This window comes from Podarcis raffonei, chromosome 2 (genome assembly GCF_027172205.1).
Source record: "Podarcis raffonei isolate rPodRaf1 chromosome 2, rPodRaf1.pri, whole genome shotgun sequence".
Classification (NCBI taxonomy): domain Eukaryota; kingdom Metazoa; phylum Chordata; class Lepidosauria; order Squamata; family Lacertidae; genus Podarcis; species Podarcis raffonei.
In genome coordinates this window covers 108,377,005-108,396,182 of record NC_070603.1, presented here as the reverse complement: position 1 = coordinate 108,396,182, position 19,178 = coordinate 108,377,005, and the positions used below count along the sequence as shown (strand labels likewise).

Genomic DNA, 19,178 nt, shown 5'->3' with positions numbered 1-19,178 from the left:
TCTTTTGAGGGGAGTTAAGTCCATTACAATTCCAACTTAGAAGTTGCAGAGCCATGGTGAGTTACTTGTTCTTCCCTCCGACTGCCCCGAGTTGTTGTTCTTCTTCTGTCGGTGGTGTGTCTTTCCCTGGTTCAGCAAGTCCAAATGATAAATTTGCTATGTCCACAATTCCTTTTCCTGATGCAGTTGGTTCCTCTTCAGCTTCCACTTCCTTCTGTAAGTCCTCCTCGTGATCATTCAAAAATTTGTCTTTATCATTCACTGTCCTTATTCTTATTTTTCTTCCTTTGTATTTGAAAGATAGACCTTGGGGAAATTCCCATCTAAAAAGAATTCTGTTTCTTCTCAGTAAACCCACAAGATCTCTGTAGTGGGCCCTTACATCCAAAATAAGTTTGGGTATGTCCTTGAAGATCTCCACAAATGAATCTTCAATTTCCAGAGTTCTTTGATATTGCAGATTTAAGATTTTGTCTCTCCCTTTGTTCTTAAAGTAATCAAACAGTCTCTTGCTCTGTTCTTTCTTTGTCTTCTACCAATCCTAAATGCGCTCACTATCTTAAATTCTTCCTTCCCCAGGTCCTTTTGCCAAAAGTCTGTAAATTCCTTTGTAAGGAAGTCTACCAGGTTGTCTTTCTCACTTTCCGGTACCGCCCTGAGTCTTAAATTCCTCTCTTTCCCTTGTAATTCAATCATAGACAATGTCAAATCATGATCCTCAAGTTTCTTATATACCGGTGGTATCTTCTCCTGGGCAGCGGTTGCAATCTCCTTAGCTTCCTCAGCTAACTTCCGAGACGAGGCCGATTCCTCCAATAATTTTTCAATGGTCTGTGTATTAGAGTTCACTTTCTTTCCCAGTTCATTTATACTTGTGGTGTTCAAATCAATTTTTACTGAGGCCTCAGCTACTTGTTTATTTGTCTCTGCAACCTGTTTATTTGTCTCTGCAACCTGTTTAGCTAAGTTTTCCAGAGATGCATTAATTTTACTAAGTGCCTGAGCCAGTAGGTCTTGTGATGACATAGCCTTTAGCTTTACTTGCGAAGCAGCAGCTCCCGCTGTGCCTGCTGCTCCGGATGTTGAGGCCCTTCTCTGCTGAGCAATGTCAGTTTTGTATTGTCTACCAGACCTGAGAATTTTTTCCTGTGTCGGCTCTATCTTCCCTTTCTCATCTGCCATAGCACTTCCATACACAGTCCAAGGTCAGTCTCACGCCTAATAACTTTGTTTTGAAAAGGAATTTTCCAGGCTAAGTTGCTTGGTGGCTTAATACTTGCTACAACATAATCTCCTCTAGGGGGACACACTTCCAACTTCAGTTGCAACTTTTAGAACAAATATAATCCTTATAGATCCCCTTTATCCCTTAAAAAGCCACAGTTTCAGTTAAAAGTTACTTTTTAGTCCAAATCCGTTCAGAAAGCAATTGTATCCTTTCACAGAGTATCAGTATTCTTTACCCTTAACGCGTTGACAGCTGTCAAAAGCAGTCCGTTCCCAGGTTTTAGAGGCAGCAGATATAGCTTTACTTCTCTCTATCCTTGCAGGTAAATAATGCTCAAAATTCTCCCCTCCACCCCTGCAAACAGGAGGGGGATGCTTCTTTTTTGGTGATGGATTTGAAATCTTTAAGAGACGTCTTTCAAAGTTACAGCTTTACAATCTCTTTGCTTTGCTCTATTTACAAGCCGGGAAAGGCAGACTTCCTGTTTATAACTTTCCCGTTTCGGTACCTAATTAGCTCAAATTTTCTTCAATTTTTTTAATTTCTTGCTCCTACTCACGGGTAGTTGCTTTAAGTCCCAATTGTCCAGAAAGGAATCAGCGCTCTCCGACTATGGCTTGCGGCTTCACTCCGCGAAGAGGGTAGACGACTCTCAGCTCCGCGCCGCTCACCCCCGTTCCGTTCGGAAGCCTTTAAAAAGGCTCCTTCGCAGTCAGGGGGGGGCACAAATGGAGCCCGCTGAGTCTCCGTGCTCACAGGCTTCACCGCCTGTGATTTCTTCAGGTCTCCGCTTCGCTGCAGCGGCCAGACCCAGACCTCGCAGAGCCGGTTCCCTCCGGAGCTCAGAGGGAACCCGCCATTAGTCGCTGGTGCTGACCGGAAGTGTTTATATTCAAAAATAGGGGGGAGGAATGCCCTGACCTATATTCATGGCTGCAGAATTACATGAGCCTTTGCTTCCTTTTGACATGCCTGATTTTTAAAATTCCAAAACCTAAACAAACCAGTTCATGCTCCCTGATAAAGCAACGTGCATATCTCTGAAAATTTCCCAACGTACATTTCCAGCGAAATGTTTGCTTAGCTCCACTGACTAGAAGCAGGAAATATATATCTGCCTTTTGATTCTGAAACATTCCAACCAGAACCAGTATTTCTCACCTGGCACATTTCCAATCCAGCATTTCTACTCTCCATGGAGAAATGCTCCACCAGCTCCACCCTGAGGGAATTTGGCCCCGAAACCATTATTTTAATTGTTACCAAACGTTGTTTGCTTGGGACTGCCGATGGCAGTTCTCTGACATATACAAATAAAGCTGTATTCGATGGATGAAAGGATATGTGATGTCTGACATGATTGAGAATCGTAGAGCCAGAGAGGGAGATCCTTAAAGCATTAAAATCGAGATGTGGAAAATATGGAAACAACGAGGAGAGGCGGGACTGAGATTTGGAGATATGCTTCAAGGCCCAGACTATGGGAAGTCCAAAAAAATTAATAATTATAATCTGGATGATAATTCCATCTTTTTATTTTAGTTTTTTATTTTAATTGGATTATGATTTGATATGTTGATTGGATGTTTTTTATTGGAAAATTAATAAAAATGATTTAACAAAAAAAAATTAGTCCAGAGCAAATATTGAGGATGCTGATGATGGTGAATGTTCCTACGCATCTAATGGACAACAAAGCAGCAGAAGATTCATCTGTTCCGTGCTCAGGTTCTGCTTATGGGCTCCTCACAGACATGTGGTGGTGGGCATTGTGAGAACAGGATGCTCAGCTAAAAGGGCCTTTGGGCTGATCCAGAAGGACTCTCCTTGTGGTTTTATGGTAGGGGGCAGACTAGGGAGAATTCTCCCTCCCTCCCTCTCTCTCTCTCTCTCTCTCTCTCTCACACACACACACTCCTCACTTGTGTAGGCATGCACAGCCTATTTCATTTGGGTGAGCCCCCAGGGATTTTGTAAAAATTATTTCAGCAAAGGAAGAAGGGATAGGGAATGTCAAGACAAACAAACAGGGACAAGGAAAAGGTAAATATGGGGGGGGGACCCTGACAAAATAGCCACAAATGCGCTCAGGAAGCCAAAATAGGAGATATTTCTTGCAGAGAAAAAGACTCAACCCCATCTGACCAGAGGAAGGGCACTTCAGGAGGTCCAAAGGTTGAATGGCTTCTCCTCCTCGCCTGCATACCAGAAAAATCAGTCCCTGTCCCCCTCAGATCTCTCTCCACAAATGGTGGCCAGCAGAACATGGATGGAGATGAAGCTGGGAGACAAAAACTGACAGAGGCAGCAGGAAAAGGTTGGAATGGATCTGCAGGGGCCAGAGTCAATCAGCACACTGCTGCTTCCAGAGACAAACACAGGCTGAAGCTGCAGAGACAATCCAGATCCATTCCAGCCTTTTTCTTCTGCCTGCATCTCTCGCTGTCTGCTTTCCTTGGTCCCTGTGGTAGTATTGGTATTTTTCATTTTAGGGACAATATGGGACAAATGGACATTTCTGGACTTAATCAGGAAGAACCAGATGCACAGATAAAGGATGGGGGATACCTGGTTTACTAGCAGTACATGTGAAAAGGATCTACAGGTCTTGGTGGACCACAGGCTTAACATGCGTCAACAGTGTGATGCAACAGCAAAAAAAGGCTAATGCTATTCTCAGCTGCATCAACAGAAGTCTAGTGTCCAGATCAAGAGAAAGTAATAGAACCACTTTATTCTACCTTGGTCAGTCCACACCTGGAATACCGTATCCAGTTCTGGGAAACACAATTTAAGAAGGATATTGACAAGCTGGAATGTGTTTATAGGAGAGCAACCAAGATGATTAAGGGTCTGGAAAGTAAGCCTTACAAGGAATGCTTGAAGGAGCTGCGTATGTTTAACCTGGAAAAGAGGAGACTGAGAGGCAATATGATAGCCATCTTCAAATATGTAAAGGGCTGTCACATGGAAGAGGGAGCGTGCTTGTTTTCCCCCTGCTCTGGAGGGTAGGACTCAAGGCAATGACTTCCAGTTGCAGAAAAGGAGATTCTAACTAAACATTCAGAAAAACGTTCTGACAGTAACAGCTGTTGGTCAGTGGAACAGTCTCTCACGAGAGGTGGTGGAGCTGGCAGCCCAGAATATGCCCAGCCCTTTCACTGAAGGTTATATATTAGACAGGGGAAATGATCCTTAGAATTGATACAATGTTTTAGGGCATTCCAAAAATTTCCTATTATGCATTATTCCAATAAAAGTTACAGCAGTCATGAAATCAGGTTATTAAGGGGTTGTTCGACACATTATGCACGCATTCACCTCCCCCCCCCCATAGACATACATATGATTTTCCTCAGAGAAAATAAATCTGAATTAAATGGGGTGGGGAAAATAGCTACACATTTCAATGCCAAAAACACCAAATGGGCACTGTTGAAAACCTGCGTTATTCATTTACTTAGTAGTTGATTCGATTTACAAATGATGCCCCATAAAATATTTCCAAGCGGTTTTACAGTAAAACAACATGAACAATGACTACAACTAAAAACAATTTAATTAAAGCAGACTCTGGTTTCCAGAGTCTGTTCACTCGTAAGTAGCAAGAATCCCACAATAATACGTTCATCTGAAGCACCCTTAGTCAAATTTGGTATCTCTCACTTAAGTTCCCTCCAGCTAAATTTCAGCCCCTTGATAAATTCCAAAGAGAGAGTACCTGCCATTCTGTTTCCTGCTGCAATCATTGACACATTGTGCATCTTGCAAAGAGCTTTCTCAGTGCTGCTAAGACGTCCCGGTTCCTCAGGCTGTATATGAAAGGGTTCATCATGGCAGGCGCAATGGTAAAAAACACAGTGTGTATCATGGCCCTTTGTGCTGAATAGGAAGCGGCAGGTGTCATGTACGTCAAAATGGCTGTAACGTAGAAGATCCCCACCACACACAGATGGGACAAGCAGGTCCCCAAGGCCTTGTGGCTACTTCCAGAGGAGTGTGCTCTGAGAACTTGAAGTAGGATGGCTATGTAGGAAGCCAGGATGACTGAGATGGGGATGAGAAAAACTAGGAAATCCCCAAAATATATGACTTTATTGAAGGCAGAATTGTCAGAGCAGGACAACTGTACAAGGGCTGGATAATCACACATGTAATGGTTGATCACATTGGACTTGCAGTAGGGAAGTGGCAGTACATAAAGGGAACAGGTCAAGGCCTGCACAGAAGACCAAAACCAGGCAGCAACTGACATGATGTTGCAGATTTTGCTCCTCATGAGAACCGGATATTGTAACGGCCTGCAGATAGCCACATACCTGTCATATGACATGGTCGCCAGGATGAGGCATTCTGCCCCACCCAAGAGCAGTATGACAGAGATCTGCACGACACAACCGTAGAGTGAAATGCTGTAGCTCTGAGTTAAAAAATTCACTGCCATTTTGGGAACAATGGTGAGAACTTGGCAGAGGTCCATGAAGGCTAGTTGGCTGAGGAAAAAATACATTGGGGTCTGCAGACCAGAGTCTGTCTTGATCAGAAAAAGAAGGAGGCTGTTCCCCACCAGAGCTACTATGAACATGAAGAGGATCACACCAAGGAAAACCATAGGTGACCTTTGATGCTGAAGTCCAACCAGAAGGAACACGGTCCATGACGTATTCCTCTCTCCCATCCCTCCTGCATTTGCCCAAATTTCACCTGTAGACTCAAGGAGAAGACTTGTGAGAAGTGGTGTGCCAAATTGTAAGGTTGAATCCACTGTACACATAACATAAACAACAAAAAAGAGAGCAGTTTTTAACATAATGGATTGTGTCCAATGCTCTGCACACCTAGTTCTGCTGGTGCAACAAGACCTCCTTTTCTCTACTCCCCCCCCATGAGTCCCCCCAAAATGTTTAGGGGTTCCCAACCCTCCAGCTGAGATTTTGAGGGTTCAGTGGGACAGCTGGAGGGAAGAGGAAGTTCTATTGAATGCATTAAAGTCCATATACTCCCCAATATGTTAGAGGTCTCTCTGGGTGCATCCAGATTCTCACTCCTTTGCTTGTGGGATTCAATGGCATAGCAGCAAATTCGGGTTTCTCAGTTACTGTGGATTGGGTTCTTTTGTGCAACAAACCTACTCCTGTCCCGTCCCGTCCCCCCTGCCGCCCCCCCCCCGGGCAAGAAAAGGTGGGGAACTGCATGGGAAAGTGTAATATAATGCAATCTCATTTAATTGGCCCTCAAAGTCGGATAAATGCTCAGTAAACAGGTGTCTTGAAAGTGCTCCAATCCTATTTTCATACATGTAAACCACTTAGAAGTGTATTTTGATGTCAAGCGTTATATAAATATTACTGCTAATAACAAATGGGTTGGATAATTCAATTGAATAGCGCGTTTTCATGACCGCAAGTAAATTCTTAGGAATGAAAATATTTCTCCGTTTCTGCTCTTTTATTATTTATCTGGTCTGCTCCATATTTACATACTACCTGATTTCTGGTTCAACCAGGTGAATTTCTAAAATTAACTTCCAAACTGGAGAATTTGTTACTTGTCTCAACAATCTTTTCCTTCAATTTGGATCTATCTTTTCATCCTGTCTACGTTATGAATGTGGATGACATTGGAATCAAAACAAAAGACACCTCATTGCAGCAAATCACCATATTGATGTGATTGTGTGTATGATTGCAAAATAGTGACAACTATCAGCAGAAATTTTATCTGAACAGAGCCTTTCAGTATTTTAAGAAGATAATAATCTTCACCATTCACAGAGCCTTAAAGAGTGAGCCAGAATTAAAGATAGCACATGTACAGGAAGAATGCAATGATAATAAATGTTGCTTAATTTAATGGATGTTAGAATGTAAGGTAAAGATGCCAGAATCTTATTCTGCTAGTCTATATGTCTTCATGACTGAACTCTTTGAAAACATTAGCAAAACATTCAAATGGATTTTATTACCCTGACATTAAAATGTACATTTCCAAATTTCCTAGAAAACACAGATTCTTACACATTCTAAATATATACATTTTACATTTTATCTAATGCAAAATTCTGAAAATAGGTGTGTGGAGCTGTCACTGATATGGTCCAAGCCAATCCAAATCGCTTTTCACTGATATGATAAACAGTTATGTTTTCTCATTTTTCCAATCTTAAATTCAGTTCTCGACATTCCCACAGCAATTTGCAATTAATAATAATTTTTTTAATACTCATGAAAATTCAGGTGCCATTTAGTGCTAGTTTCTCCTAATAATACACATTTTTGCAAGCAATTGTCCTTACACGTTGGTTGGCAAAAGATGAAGGACAGCTGTGTTTCAATTTGCATAGTGGTTTTGGAAGTGTGAATTAATTTTAATGCAAATGAAATGAAATGAAATGAAATGAAATGAACCCATCCCTAATTTGTATTTATCTCGCTCTCTTTTTAATCCCTTGGCCATTCCTGGAGGGTAAGGCAGGATATAAATTAACTAAAATACACTAACTAACTAACTAACTAAATAAATACATTTTCTTGTTTGATTATATTCTTGCATTAACCATATGCTTACAATTTTTGAGTAAAAATAAGTGAATTAACATGATGGACCATCACACTTCAAAAGATTGCATCCAGAGTAGCCCCATTGAAATTAATGGCCAGGACTAACTTAGGTCCATTAAATTCCATGGGGCTATGGAGCTGGATGCAATCCAAAGTAACTATGACTTCTACAAAAGTTAAGAATTACATACCTGTGCCGACCGCTTCTGTTTACAACAGCAAGAAGGGAGAAAAATTAGTTTCTTAAAATGAAATATAATTGCACAGGCTCCGTTGAAAAACATTCATGCTTCTGTTGTGTTAATTAAATCTTTTTCAATCATTACTACTGCTATAGCTCCCCAAATTTAAAGGGGTGACAACTCTTCTTCTACTGCAAAAATAATTTCTCCTATATTCTATGTGAAAAAGAGACGTGTCTTCTTCATTGATGAGAAAGGTTCACATTCATTCACATTCATTTTATATTCAAAAGTAGTGGGGAGGGATGCCCTGAACTATATTCATGGCTGCAGAGCTGTATGTGCCTTTGCTTCCCTTTAACATGCTTGATTTTTAAAATTCCAAACAATAAACAAAACCAATTCATACTCTCTTATAAAGCAACATGCATAAGTCGGAAAATATCCTAAGCTATGCTTACAGCAAAATGTTTGCTTAGCTCCACTGGCTCCCTGTTTCTAGAGACAGGAAAAAGATAGATGCCTTTTGATTTTGAAACATTCAAACCAGAACCAGTATTTCTCACCCGCCACATATCCAATCCAGTATTTCTCATCCCAATGGAGAAATGTTCAGCCAACTCCATCTTTAGGGAATTTGGCTCCGAGTCCAAGATTTTAATTGTTACTGAACTTTAATGCAGTTTGAAAGTGAAAACTTCCTACAACTCACATCCCAAAGTTGCTGTAACTTTCTTGCACAGTATTTTATAATGTTGTTGTTGATGAGGATTAATGCTCCTACTCATCTACTGAACAATAATAAAAAGAAGAAGATTCAAATGTTCAGTGGTGAGGTCCTATTTATGGGCTCCTCACAGACATGGGGTGCTGGGCACTGTGAAAACAGGATGCCCAACTAAAACGGCTGAGCCAGCAGGCTACTCCTTATGGTTTTGGGGTGTGGATAGCGCTGTGGTCTAAACCATGGAGCCTCTTGGGCTTGCCGATTGGAAGGTTGGTGGTTCAAATCCCCGCAACGGAGTGAGCTCCCGTTGCTCTGTCCCAGCTCCTGCCAACCTAGCAGTTCAAAAGCACGCCAGTGCAAGGAGATAAATAGGTACCACTGTGGTGGGAAGGTAAACGGCATTTCTGTGCGGTCTGGTTTCCGTCATGGTGTCCTCTTGCGCCAGAAGCGGTTGAGTCATGCTGGCCACATGACCTGCAAAGCTGTCTGTGGACAAACGCCAGCTCCCTCAGCCTGAAAGCAAGATGAGCACCACAACTCCATAGTCATCTTTGACTGGACTTAACTGTCCAGGGGTCCTTTACCTTTTACCTTTTTGGTTTTATGGCATTGGGCAGACTAGGAAGACTTGCAACCTACCTTTTAAGGATTGCATGCCAGTGGTGGACTGGGCCAAAACAACAGTTAAAATTCTATCATTTGGAAGATGGAAGGTACCTCAAGGGTCCTCTAGTCTAACCCCCTGCAATGCAGAAATCTCAGCTAAAGCATCCATGACAGATGACCATCCAAACTCTGCTTAAAAACCTTCAAGGAAGGAGAGTCCATCACCTGTCGTGGGAGCCTGTTCCACTGCCAAACAGCTCTTATTGTCAGAAAGTTCTTTCTGAAAGGAGTCTCCTTTTCATAACTTGAAGCCACTGATCCGGATCCTATTCTCTGGAGCAAGAGAAAACAAGTTGGTTCCTTCTTCCATGTGGCAACGCTTGACATATTTGAAGATGGCTACCATATCTCCTCTCAGTCTCCTCTTTTCCAGACTAAACATACCCAGCTCCCAAACTGTTCCTCGTAAGGCCTTATTATATTGTAGGTCTACTAAGACCCCTAGATCCCTTTCGCATATACTCCTGGCAAGCTAGGTGCCCCCCATCTTATATTGGTACAGCTGACTCTTCCTGCCTAATTGCAGAACCTTGCATTTGTCCCTTATGAAATTCAGTTCGCTAGATTGGGCCCGGTTCTCCAATCTATTAAGGTCATCTTGTATCCCGATTCTGTCTTCTACGGCATTAGCATCCCAGTTTGGGGTCATCTTCAAATTTGATGAGCATCCCCTCAATTCCTTCATCCAAGTCATTTACAAATATGTTGAACAACAACGGGCACAGGGAAAGCAGTACAGCAAAGGCAAAACTGCCCAGCCCCATGCCTAGAAAGCACAGGGCAAGCAGAAAACTGCTCAGACCCATGCTTTCTAGCAGTGGTGTAGCGTGGGTTGCCAGCCCTCAGGGTCTCACAGAGGGGAGGGGGTGGAGACCCCAGGGGGTCACAGCCACAGAGATAAGAAAAGAAGATTTGTTCTGCTGTCAGGAGAGGTCACTTCCTGGTTTGCATGGAGAAGCTGTTTTCAAAAGAGCCCAGCAATGGAAACATGCTTCCGTATGGAGGCAACACGGGGTGTTGAAATTTTGCGCCCCTAACAATTTTGCGACTGGGGCAACAGACTCTGTGCCACCACCACAACGTTACGTCACTGCTTCCTAGGGATGGGACAAGCAGATATTTGGACAAGCCCTCAAATCCTCTGTGAATTTCTGAAGTTGTCCAAGTTGGTGGACGTCACTACATGTTGTGGTTGCGATTTCCACAGCATAACCCTGTGCTGTGTGAAGAAGGACTTTCCCCCTCTGTCATGAATCATTCCACATTCAGCTTGGGTGGGTGACCCACAGAGAGGGTTTTGCTATCCTTTCTCCCTTTGCTATTGCTAATGAATCCCCTTGCTAATTGTGAATGTAGAATGACCATCCTACCTATCCAAATAAATAAGAATTACACTTACGAGGAACAAGTTTTTGTGTTTCCATGTAATCATCAATATTTACTGTTCCTACGTCATAGGTAAAAAGAGAAAACTTGCCATTTCTTAGTGCTCGTTGTGTCAGACATTATGGAGAGTATGAAACTTGAGTCAAAAGCGGCTTCTGAGAAGGAGAGCGTGGCGCTAGAATTACACAAGTACATGCTTGCAGAAAATCTCTGAAAACTCTGAGCATTGGTAGGTGCACATGGTAAACAGCAGATTAGATATCATTAAATGACTGACCTTACAGGACCTGCCAATTTATTTACCTAACAAATAATTTTAAGCACTGCACATTTTGCATGGAGTTTTCTCAATGCCGCCAACATGTCCCGGTTCCTCAGGCTGTATATGAAAGGGTTCGTTACGGCAGGAACCATAGTGTAAAAGGCTATGATAATGATGGACTTCTCTGCTGTGTAGGAGCTTCTGAGAAGGAGGGCATGGCGCTAGAATTACACAGACACATGCTTGCAGAAAATCTTTGAAAACTCTGGGCATTGGTAGGTGCACATGTGTAAGGAATAAAAATGTCGCCTTTTCATAAAATCATAAGAGGTCATAAGGCCTCAAACAGTTACAGCATCTGAGTAGATGGCTGCAATAGTTAGAAACCACGGACTCACTTAGAGGCTTATCTTTACTGGCTTGTGGATAGAATGCCCCAAAACAGGGCAGATTGCTGTTAGGCTGTGGTTTATCGGGACACCTCAGCAAGCTTGGGCAGGGCATATCTCATGCATGCCTAAGGGGTGGTTGGGGTGTGGCTTTATCGCTTGAGCAGATGTGTGAAAGCACAGGAACATACCGCCTTATTTGAGTAAAAGTAATTAGGAGTAATTCCTCCATTCTGAAGGAAATCCGCCCTGAGTGCTCACTGGAAGGACAGATCCTGAAGCTGAGGCTCCAATACTTTGGCCACCTTATGAGAAGAGAAAACTCCTTGGAAAAGACCCTGATGTTGGGAAAGATGGAGGGCACAAGGAGAAGGGGACGACAGAGGATGAGATGGTTGGACAGTGTTCTCGAAGCTACCAGCATGAGTCTGACCAAACTGCGGGAGGCAGTGGAAGACAGGAATGCCTGGCGTGCTCTGGTCCATGGGGTCACGAAGAGTCAGACACGACTAAACAACAACAACAATTAAGAGTGATGGTCCCTGGATTTAGAGGGATAGGAGATGTCAACAGGGGCGAGCCTCCAGCCAATGGAGGACAGGGGAGGAACTTGTGATAAAAATGTGTGTTTTACTAAATGGTTGGGTGTGCCTGTTTTTGGACACCCATCCTTGCAAGTATGTCTCTAGAAACATTTTGCTGCTTCACCAATTTTGTTCAGGTTTCATTTTAAGTGTTCCAGGACCCCAGTCTTTGGACCAGTGTTTCATTTCCAACAACATGGTAAGCAGCAAATTAGATATCATTAAATGACTGACTTCCCAACCAAGCTGAAAAAGGCTCAGAATGGTGGCCGCAAAGGCACTTCCCCACCCAAAGGTGAACCGAAAGGTCACCCAAAGTGTTCAAGTGTCAAGTGTGACACTTATCTAGACTTCAAACACTAGCACAGCAAAGGCACGGGAAACAAGGAAGGCACTGCAAATAAGGTGGGGGTGGAATAAAGAGGTGGAAACTGATCACATTGGTTTGGCTATTGCATGAGGTGGATTCTTCAGAGTAGCCAAGGAGGCAGGATGGGGGCTGAGGGGGACTAGTATGGACAGTCTATAAACAGACATTGCTTCTGTCCTTCTTCATAACCTTCCATTGTATTTCCGGAAGTGGATTTCGCTGGCTCCTCCAGAACCTGCCAATATGTTTATCTAACAAATAATTTAAAGCACTGCACATTTTGCACGGAGTTTTCTCAATGCCGCCAACACGTCCCGGTTCCTCAGGCTGTATATAAAAGGGTTCGTTATGGCAGGGACCATGGTGCAAAAGGCTATGATAACCATGGACTTCTCTGGTGTGTAGGAGGACGCAGGGGTCATGTACATCAAAATGGCCGATCCGTAGAAGATCCCCACCACACACAAATGGGACAAGCAGGTCCCCAGGGCTTTATGGCCACTTCCAGAGGTGTGTGCTCTGAGGACTTGAAGGAAAATGGCTATGTAGGAAGCCAGGATGACTGAGATGGGGATGAGAAAAACTAGGAAATCCCCAAAATATGTGACTTTATTGAAGGCAGAATTGTCAGAGCAGGACAACTGAACAAGGGCTGGATAATCACACATGTAATGCTTGATCACATTGGATTTGCAGTAGGGAAGAGGCAGAACATAAAGGGAACAGGTTAGGGCCTGCACAGAAGACCAACACCAGGCCGCTACTGACAGCAGATAGCAGATTTCCCCTCTCATGAGGATTGGATATTGCAAGGGCCTGCAAATAGCCACATACCTATCATAGGACATGATAGCCAGGATCAGGCATTCTGCTCCGCCCAGTGTCAGCGTGACAGCAATCTGGATGACACACCCACAGAGTGAAGTGTCATATCTCTGGGTTACAAAATTCACTGTCATGGAAGGAACAATTGAGAGAACCTGGCAGAGGTCCATGAAGGCTAGTTGGCTGAGGAAGAAGTACATTGGCGTCTGCAGGCCAGAGTCCGTTCTCATTAGGAAAAGAAGGAGTCCGTTTCCCACCAGAGCTATTACAAACATGAAAAGCATCAGACCAAGAAAAACTCTGGGTGACCTCTGGTGCTGAAGCCCGACAAGAAGGAAAACCGTCCAGGATGTAATATTTCCTTCTCCCATTCCTCTTTCATTTGCCAGGATTTCGCTTGAAAACACAAAGAAAAAGCATGTGGGAAAAGCTGTTCATAATAGTAGAGTTACTGTTCATATATTCTTTGCACAACATAAACAACAATGATAGAGCAGTTTAAAATACAGTGTGTTAGAAGAATCTCTGAGAGCTTCCAGGAGGGATTTAGTCAGCTAGTTCAGGTTGGGAATTAAAGAGGACCAACTTAGCACTGTTATGAAACAAACCCACTCTTCCCTTCACCCTAACGATGGGGAAATGCTCTTGAAAGTGCCACTTAACATTGCTCGAGGCAATGTTGTATAACCTCCCTGCAAAACAAATCAGAATTAATGCTGAGACCCGACCTGCCCGTGGACTGTCTTGCCAGAGTGGTGCATGCTCTGGTTATCTCCCATTTGGACTACTGCAATGCGCTCTACATGGGGCTACATTTGAACTGACCCTCCCATCAGATGTCAAGGAGATAAACAACTATCTGACTTTTAGAAGACAACTGAAGACAACCCTGTTTAGGGAAGTTTTTAAAGTTTGCTGTTTTGTTATGTTTTTAATATTCTGTTGGGAGCCGCCCAGCGTGGCTGTGGAAACCCAACCAGATGGGTGGGGTATAAATAATAAATTATTGCTATTATTACTCAACAAGTAGCAGATTTTGTAAAATCTCCTTGTGATCATTGTGCAAGGAAATCAGGAGAAATGCTCAATGGGCAGGACTTGGAAACTCTATTGTGCTCTTTCTGGTGCTTGCTAAAAACATTTTTGTTTAGACAAGCCTATCTGGAATGCTGCTGTGTCTTTAGTTTATTGCTGGTTTTAATTTCCTCAGTGTTTTAATTGTTTTTACTAACTATTTCACTGGTTTATTCTTTTTGTAAACCTTGTTGATTTTGGGGGGATTTTTCTTTGCAATTAAGTAGTATATACATTTTATGAAATAAAGTTTGGTAACTATACGATGCTACCAGTAATATTTTAATAACCGTGAGCCACTTAGAAGTCTAGTTTGGAATTAAGGGTTATAAAAGCATCACTAATAATAATATATGGGCAGGCACGTCAGTCTAATAGCTTGTTTCCGTGACTGCAGCTATATTCTTAGACATGAGAAGATTTCAATAATAATAATAATAATAATAATAATAATAATAATAATAATAATTTATTTAAACCCCACCCTTCTGGCTGGGTTTCCCCAGCCACTCTGGGCGGCTCCCAACAGATAGTAAAAACATATTAAAACATCAAACATGCTACTCCATGATTATTTTACCTGGTCTGCTCCATGCTTCCTCTCCGTCTGATTTCTGCTTAACTAGGAAATTTATTAAATTAACTTTCAAACAGAAGAATACAGTACAGGTATGCATGGTAGATAAAACACACAAGCACAATTTTGATGAGATCCTGTGTATGATTGAATGATTTTTTTTAAAATGTAGAGGTTTATTATTATACAGATCCATACATGTGTTATACCGCTAGGAATGGGGAAATCTCTCTTCTCCACCAACCCCCACACTCCGGCCAGCTTTAAATTCACTTATTCCCATTTCCATTAGACTTTGTAGTTTGTTTCTTTTTAAAGGCCCAGTGAAATTTCAGCAGCATTCTAATGCGAATTTCTCCCAATACCCATCTTTGTGTATACAATTTTGCCTAATGCAAACATTTCTACAAGGCAATTTCTGTTAATATAATACATTCTCACTAATATATGCATTAACTCTAGTTTATGCATGTATGCAAACAGTATTTAACCAGAGAAGTGAATTGCAAAATTCAGATGTAGTGTGAAGTCAAAGGATGGCTGTGCTTTTGGTTTCTGAAGAGTGCGGAATAGGTAGATTTGCCTTTATGTGCAAACAGAATATAAATTCTCCTCATCCCTGCATCCTATGAGACAAAAATGGTAATGATGCAAATGAATGTCAATGCCAGGACACGAACGCACACCCTTTTTTTTTTTTTTGGCAGTGTTTCATTAATGAATACATGTGAATGGGAAAGTTGGCTGGAGTGGCAGGCAAATCTAATTCCCATTTATTCTGTTTTGGAAAGAAGACTCGGTCATTTGGAACTCCCAAATCCAGGAGGAATTTTGGAAGAGTTCCTCAAAGCCCTACCAACCCTCTGTTTTAGGGGGGAGAAAGAGAGTGAAGTACATGAGATTAATCCAGCCCTAATGCCCTCTTCTGAAACAGCCAATAGTTGGGATGTAAAGGTAAAGGTAAAGGGACCCCTGACCATTAGGTCCAGTTGTGGCTGACTCTGGGTTGTGGTGCTCATCTTGCTTTATTGGCCGAGGGAGCCGGCGTACAGCTTCCGCTTCATGTTGCCAGCATGACTAAGCCACTTCTGGCAAACCAGAGCACACGGAAACGCTGTTTACCTTCTAGCTGGAGCGGTAACTATTTATCTACTTGCACTTTGACGTGCTTTCAAACTGCTAGGTTGGCAGGAGCTGGGACTGAACAACAGGAGCTCACCTGTCACGGGGATTCGAACTGCCGACCTTCTGATCGGCAAGCCCTAGACTCTGTGGTTTAGACCACAGCGCCACCTGCATCCCTAGTTGAGATGTAGCCTTTCGTAAAACGGTAGTGCCCTCTCTTCCAGAGGTTGTTGTAATAATAATGAATAATAAAAAAATTTTATTTATATCCCGCCCTCCCCAGCCGAAGCCGGGCTCAGAGCGGCTAACAACTTTAAAATGATACAACATTCTAAAATCATTTCATTATAAAATCAGTTCACATCAGATTAATGGCAACCATTGGGCTAGAGTTCTGTGAGGATTGCCAAAGGAGGGGGTCAGGCTGTGCCTTGGCCAAAGGCCTGGTGGAACAGCTCTGTCTTGCAGGCCCTGCGGAAAGATGTCAAGTCCCGCAGGGCCCTAGTCTCTTGTGGCAGAGCGTTCCACCAGATCGGGGCCACCGTCGAAAAAGCCCTGGCTCTGGTTGAGGCCAGCCTAACCTCCCTGTGGCCCAGGACCTCCAAGATGTTTTTGTTTGAAGACCGTAAGTTCCTCTGTGGGACATACCAGGAGAGGCAGTGCCGTATGTACGAGGGTCCTAGGCCGTTAAGGGCTTTAAAGGTTAAAACCAGCACCTTAAACCTGATCCTGTACTCCACCGGGAGCCAGTGCAGCTGGTATAGCACCGGGTGAATGTGATCCCGGGAATTGTACTCCAATTCCCATCATCTCTAGACAGCATGGCCAATGTTCACGGACAATGGAAGTTTGAGCCCCTACAACTTCTGGAAGCCATATATTGGTTAACCTTAACCCTGCCTCACTCTGACCTGCCTAGCAGCCTGTAGAGGTAAAGGTAAAGGGACCCCTGACCATTAGGTCCAGTCGTGGACGACTCTGGGGTTGCGGCGCTCATCTCGCTTTATTGGCCGAGGGAGCCGGCATACAGCTTCCGGGTCATGTGGCCAGCATGACTAAGCTGCTTCTGGTGAACCAGAGCAGCACACGGAAACGCCGTTTACCTTCCCGCCGGAGCGGTTCCTATTTATCTTCTTGCACTTTGATGTGCTTTTGAACTGCTAGGTTGGCAGGAGCAGGGACTGAGCAACGGGAGCTCACCCCGTCACGGGGATTCGAACCGCTGACCTTCTGATCGGCAAGTCCTAGGCTCTGTGGTTTAACCCACAGCGCCACCCGCGTCCCATCTAGCAGCCTGTACAGGAGTATAAATGAAAGGTTGGACGAAAGAAGTAATGAATGACTGCCCCAAATGGATCATATTTCAAAGCTTTATAATGCTTTTACAGATACACAAAGCTCTGCATTCTGCCCAAACTCAGTCCAAGCATGAGAACGGAATACACTGTTCATAAGCATTCCTGTACGTACATACATTTTCTGATTCAATTTGCCCTTCTATGATAGACTTTTTGTGTATAAGAAAGTGGATGTTATCATGAATGAACATTATGGAATGTCAAATTACAAAAAAAATGCATCTGATGGTAGTCCTTCTCCAAGTTGACCCATTGTAATTACTGGACATGATTAATTTAGGTGTGTTAATTTCAGTGGGTTTTCTCTGAGTAGGACTAAGTTGGATACCACCCAAATAAAGTATGGCCTCTGCAAAAGTTAAGAATTACATACCTGCGTTGGCTGGTGCTGTTGAGTAAGAGAGGAAAGTGTAGGCTTTAAAAAAGGAATTTAGTTGCAAATGCTCCTTTGAAACATTTTGTTGCTCCTGCTGAATTAATTAAATATTGTTCCTCATTTCTCTTTGGCTGATCAAACTATGCGCTGTGATCCAATTAAAATGGGTTACGAGTCAACTCTTCTTCTACTTCAAAAATGCTTTGCACTACATTCTTCGGGGGGGGGAGACCTGTCATTTTAAATTAATGAGATACACTGAAAATATTTTTATATTCAAAAGCAGAGGGTGGATGTCATCGCTACAGAGGTTCTTATGCCTTTGCTTCCTTTTGACATACTTAAGTTTTTGAATTCTAAACCCTAAACAAAACCAATTCATACTCCCTGAAAAAGCAACATTTCCTAACTTACATTTACAGCGAAATGTTTGCTTAGCCCCACTGGCTCCCTGTTTCTAGAGGCAGGAAAAATATAGATGCCTTAAAATTTTGAAACATTCAAACCTGGACCTGTATTTCTTACCCACCACATATACAATTTCTAATCTCTATGGAGAAATGTTCAGCCAACTCCATCCTCAGAGAATTTGGTTCCAAATCCAAGATTTTAATTGTTACCGAACTTTAATGCAGTTCAAAAGTGAAAACTTCCTACAACTCACATTCCAAAGTTGCTGTAACTTTACCACTCACAGTCTGAAAATGCTGTCATTTTCCTGGACTGTATTTGATAATATTTTGTTTTATTTAGTTAGTTAGTTAGTTATTGAATTTATATACTGCCCCACACCCGGGGGTCTCAGGGCGGTTCACAGAATAAAATCCAGATATAAAACCACAAAATACCTAATAAAAATAAAAACAACACTCCCCCACCCAAACAGACACACAAAAAACAAATTTTAAAAGGGCATAGGATGTAAATCAGATCAACCAAATGCCTGGTTAAAAAGGAACGTTTTTGCCTGGTCCCTAAAGGTGTGTAGTGAAGGCGCCAGGTGAACTTCCCTAGGGAGAGCATTCCACAAATGGGGAGCCACTGCAGAGAAGGCCCCGTTCTCCTGTTGCCACCCTCCAGACCTCTCAGGGAGGAGGCACACAAAGAAGGGCCTCAGAAGATGATATCAGAGTCCGGGTAGGTTCATATGGAAAGAGGCAGTCCCTGAGGTATTGCGGTCCTGATCCATTTAAGGCTTTATGGGTCAAAACCAGCACTTTGAATTGGGCCCAGAAACTAATTGGTAGCCAGTGCAGTCAGACCAGGATCAGTGTAATATGCTCAAACCGTCTTGCTCCAGTGAGCAACCTGACTACTGAATTCTGCACTAGCTGAAATTTCTGATCCATCTTCAGAGGCAGCCCTACATATAACGCATTGCAGTAATCTAACCTTGAGTGTAGCGGCGGCAAGACGCGTACACGTACAGTCAATTAAAAGTTGGTTTTATTCCAGAAAAAACATGCCACTTGTCCGGAGCGCTCTGCCC

General features: G+C 42.9%; 2 protein-coding genes across 2 annotated transcripts; both read right to left on the bottom strand.

The window, feature by feature from the left end:
- Positions 1-4,850: 4,850 nt before the first annotated feature.
- Positions 4,851-5,840, bottom strand: LOC128408730 (olfactory receptor 2AK2-like). Its single transcript, XM_053378754.1, has one exon. It carries the CDS (start codon positions 5,838-5,840, stop codon positions 4,974-4,976), a length of 867 nt encoding a protein of 288 aa, XP_053234729.1. The 3' UTR covers positions 4,851-4,973.
- A 6,777-nt stretch (positions 5,841-12,617) lies between these two features.
- On the bottom strand, positions 12,618-13,213 carry LOC128408729 (olfactory receptor 2T27-like). The gene has a single exon (XM_053378753.1). The coding sequence runs from the start codon at positions 13,200-13,202 to the stop codon at positions 12,618-12,620; it is 585 nt and encodes a 194-aa protein (XP_053234728.1). The 5' UTR covers positions 13,203-13,213.
- Between the last annotated feature and the right edge of the window lie 5,965 nt (positions 13,214-19,178).

Coding starts and splice junctions, on each gene's coding strand:
- LOC128408730 (XM_053378754.1), bottom strand. CDS start 5,840: ATGGTTTTCCTTGGTGTGATCCTCTTCATGTTCATAGTAGCTCTGGTG.
- LOC128408729 (XM_053378753.1), bottom strand. CDS start 13,202: ATGTCCTATGATAGGTATGTGGCTATTTGCAGGCCCTTGCAATATCCA.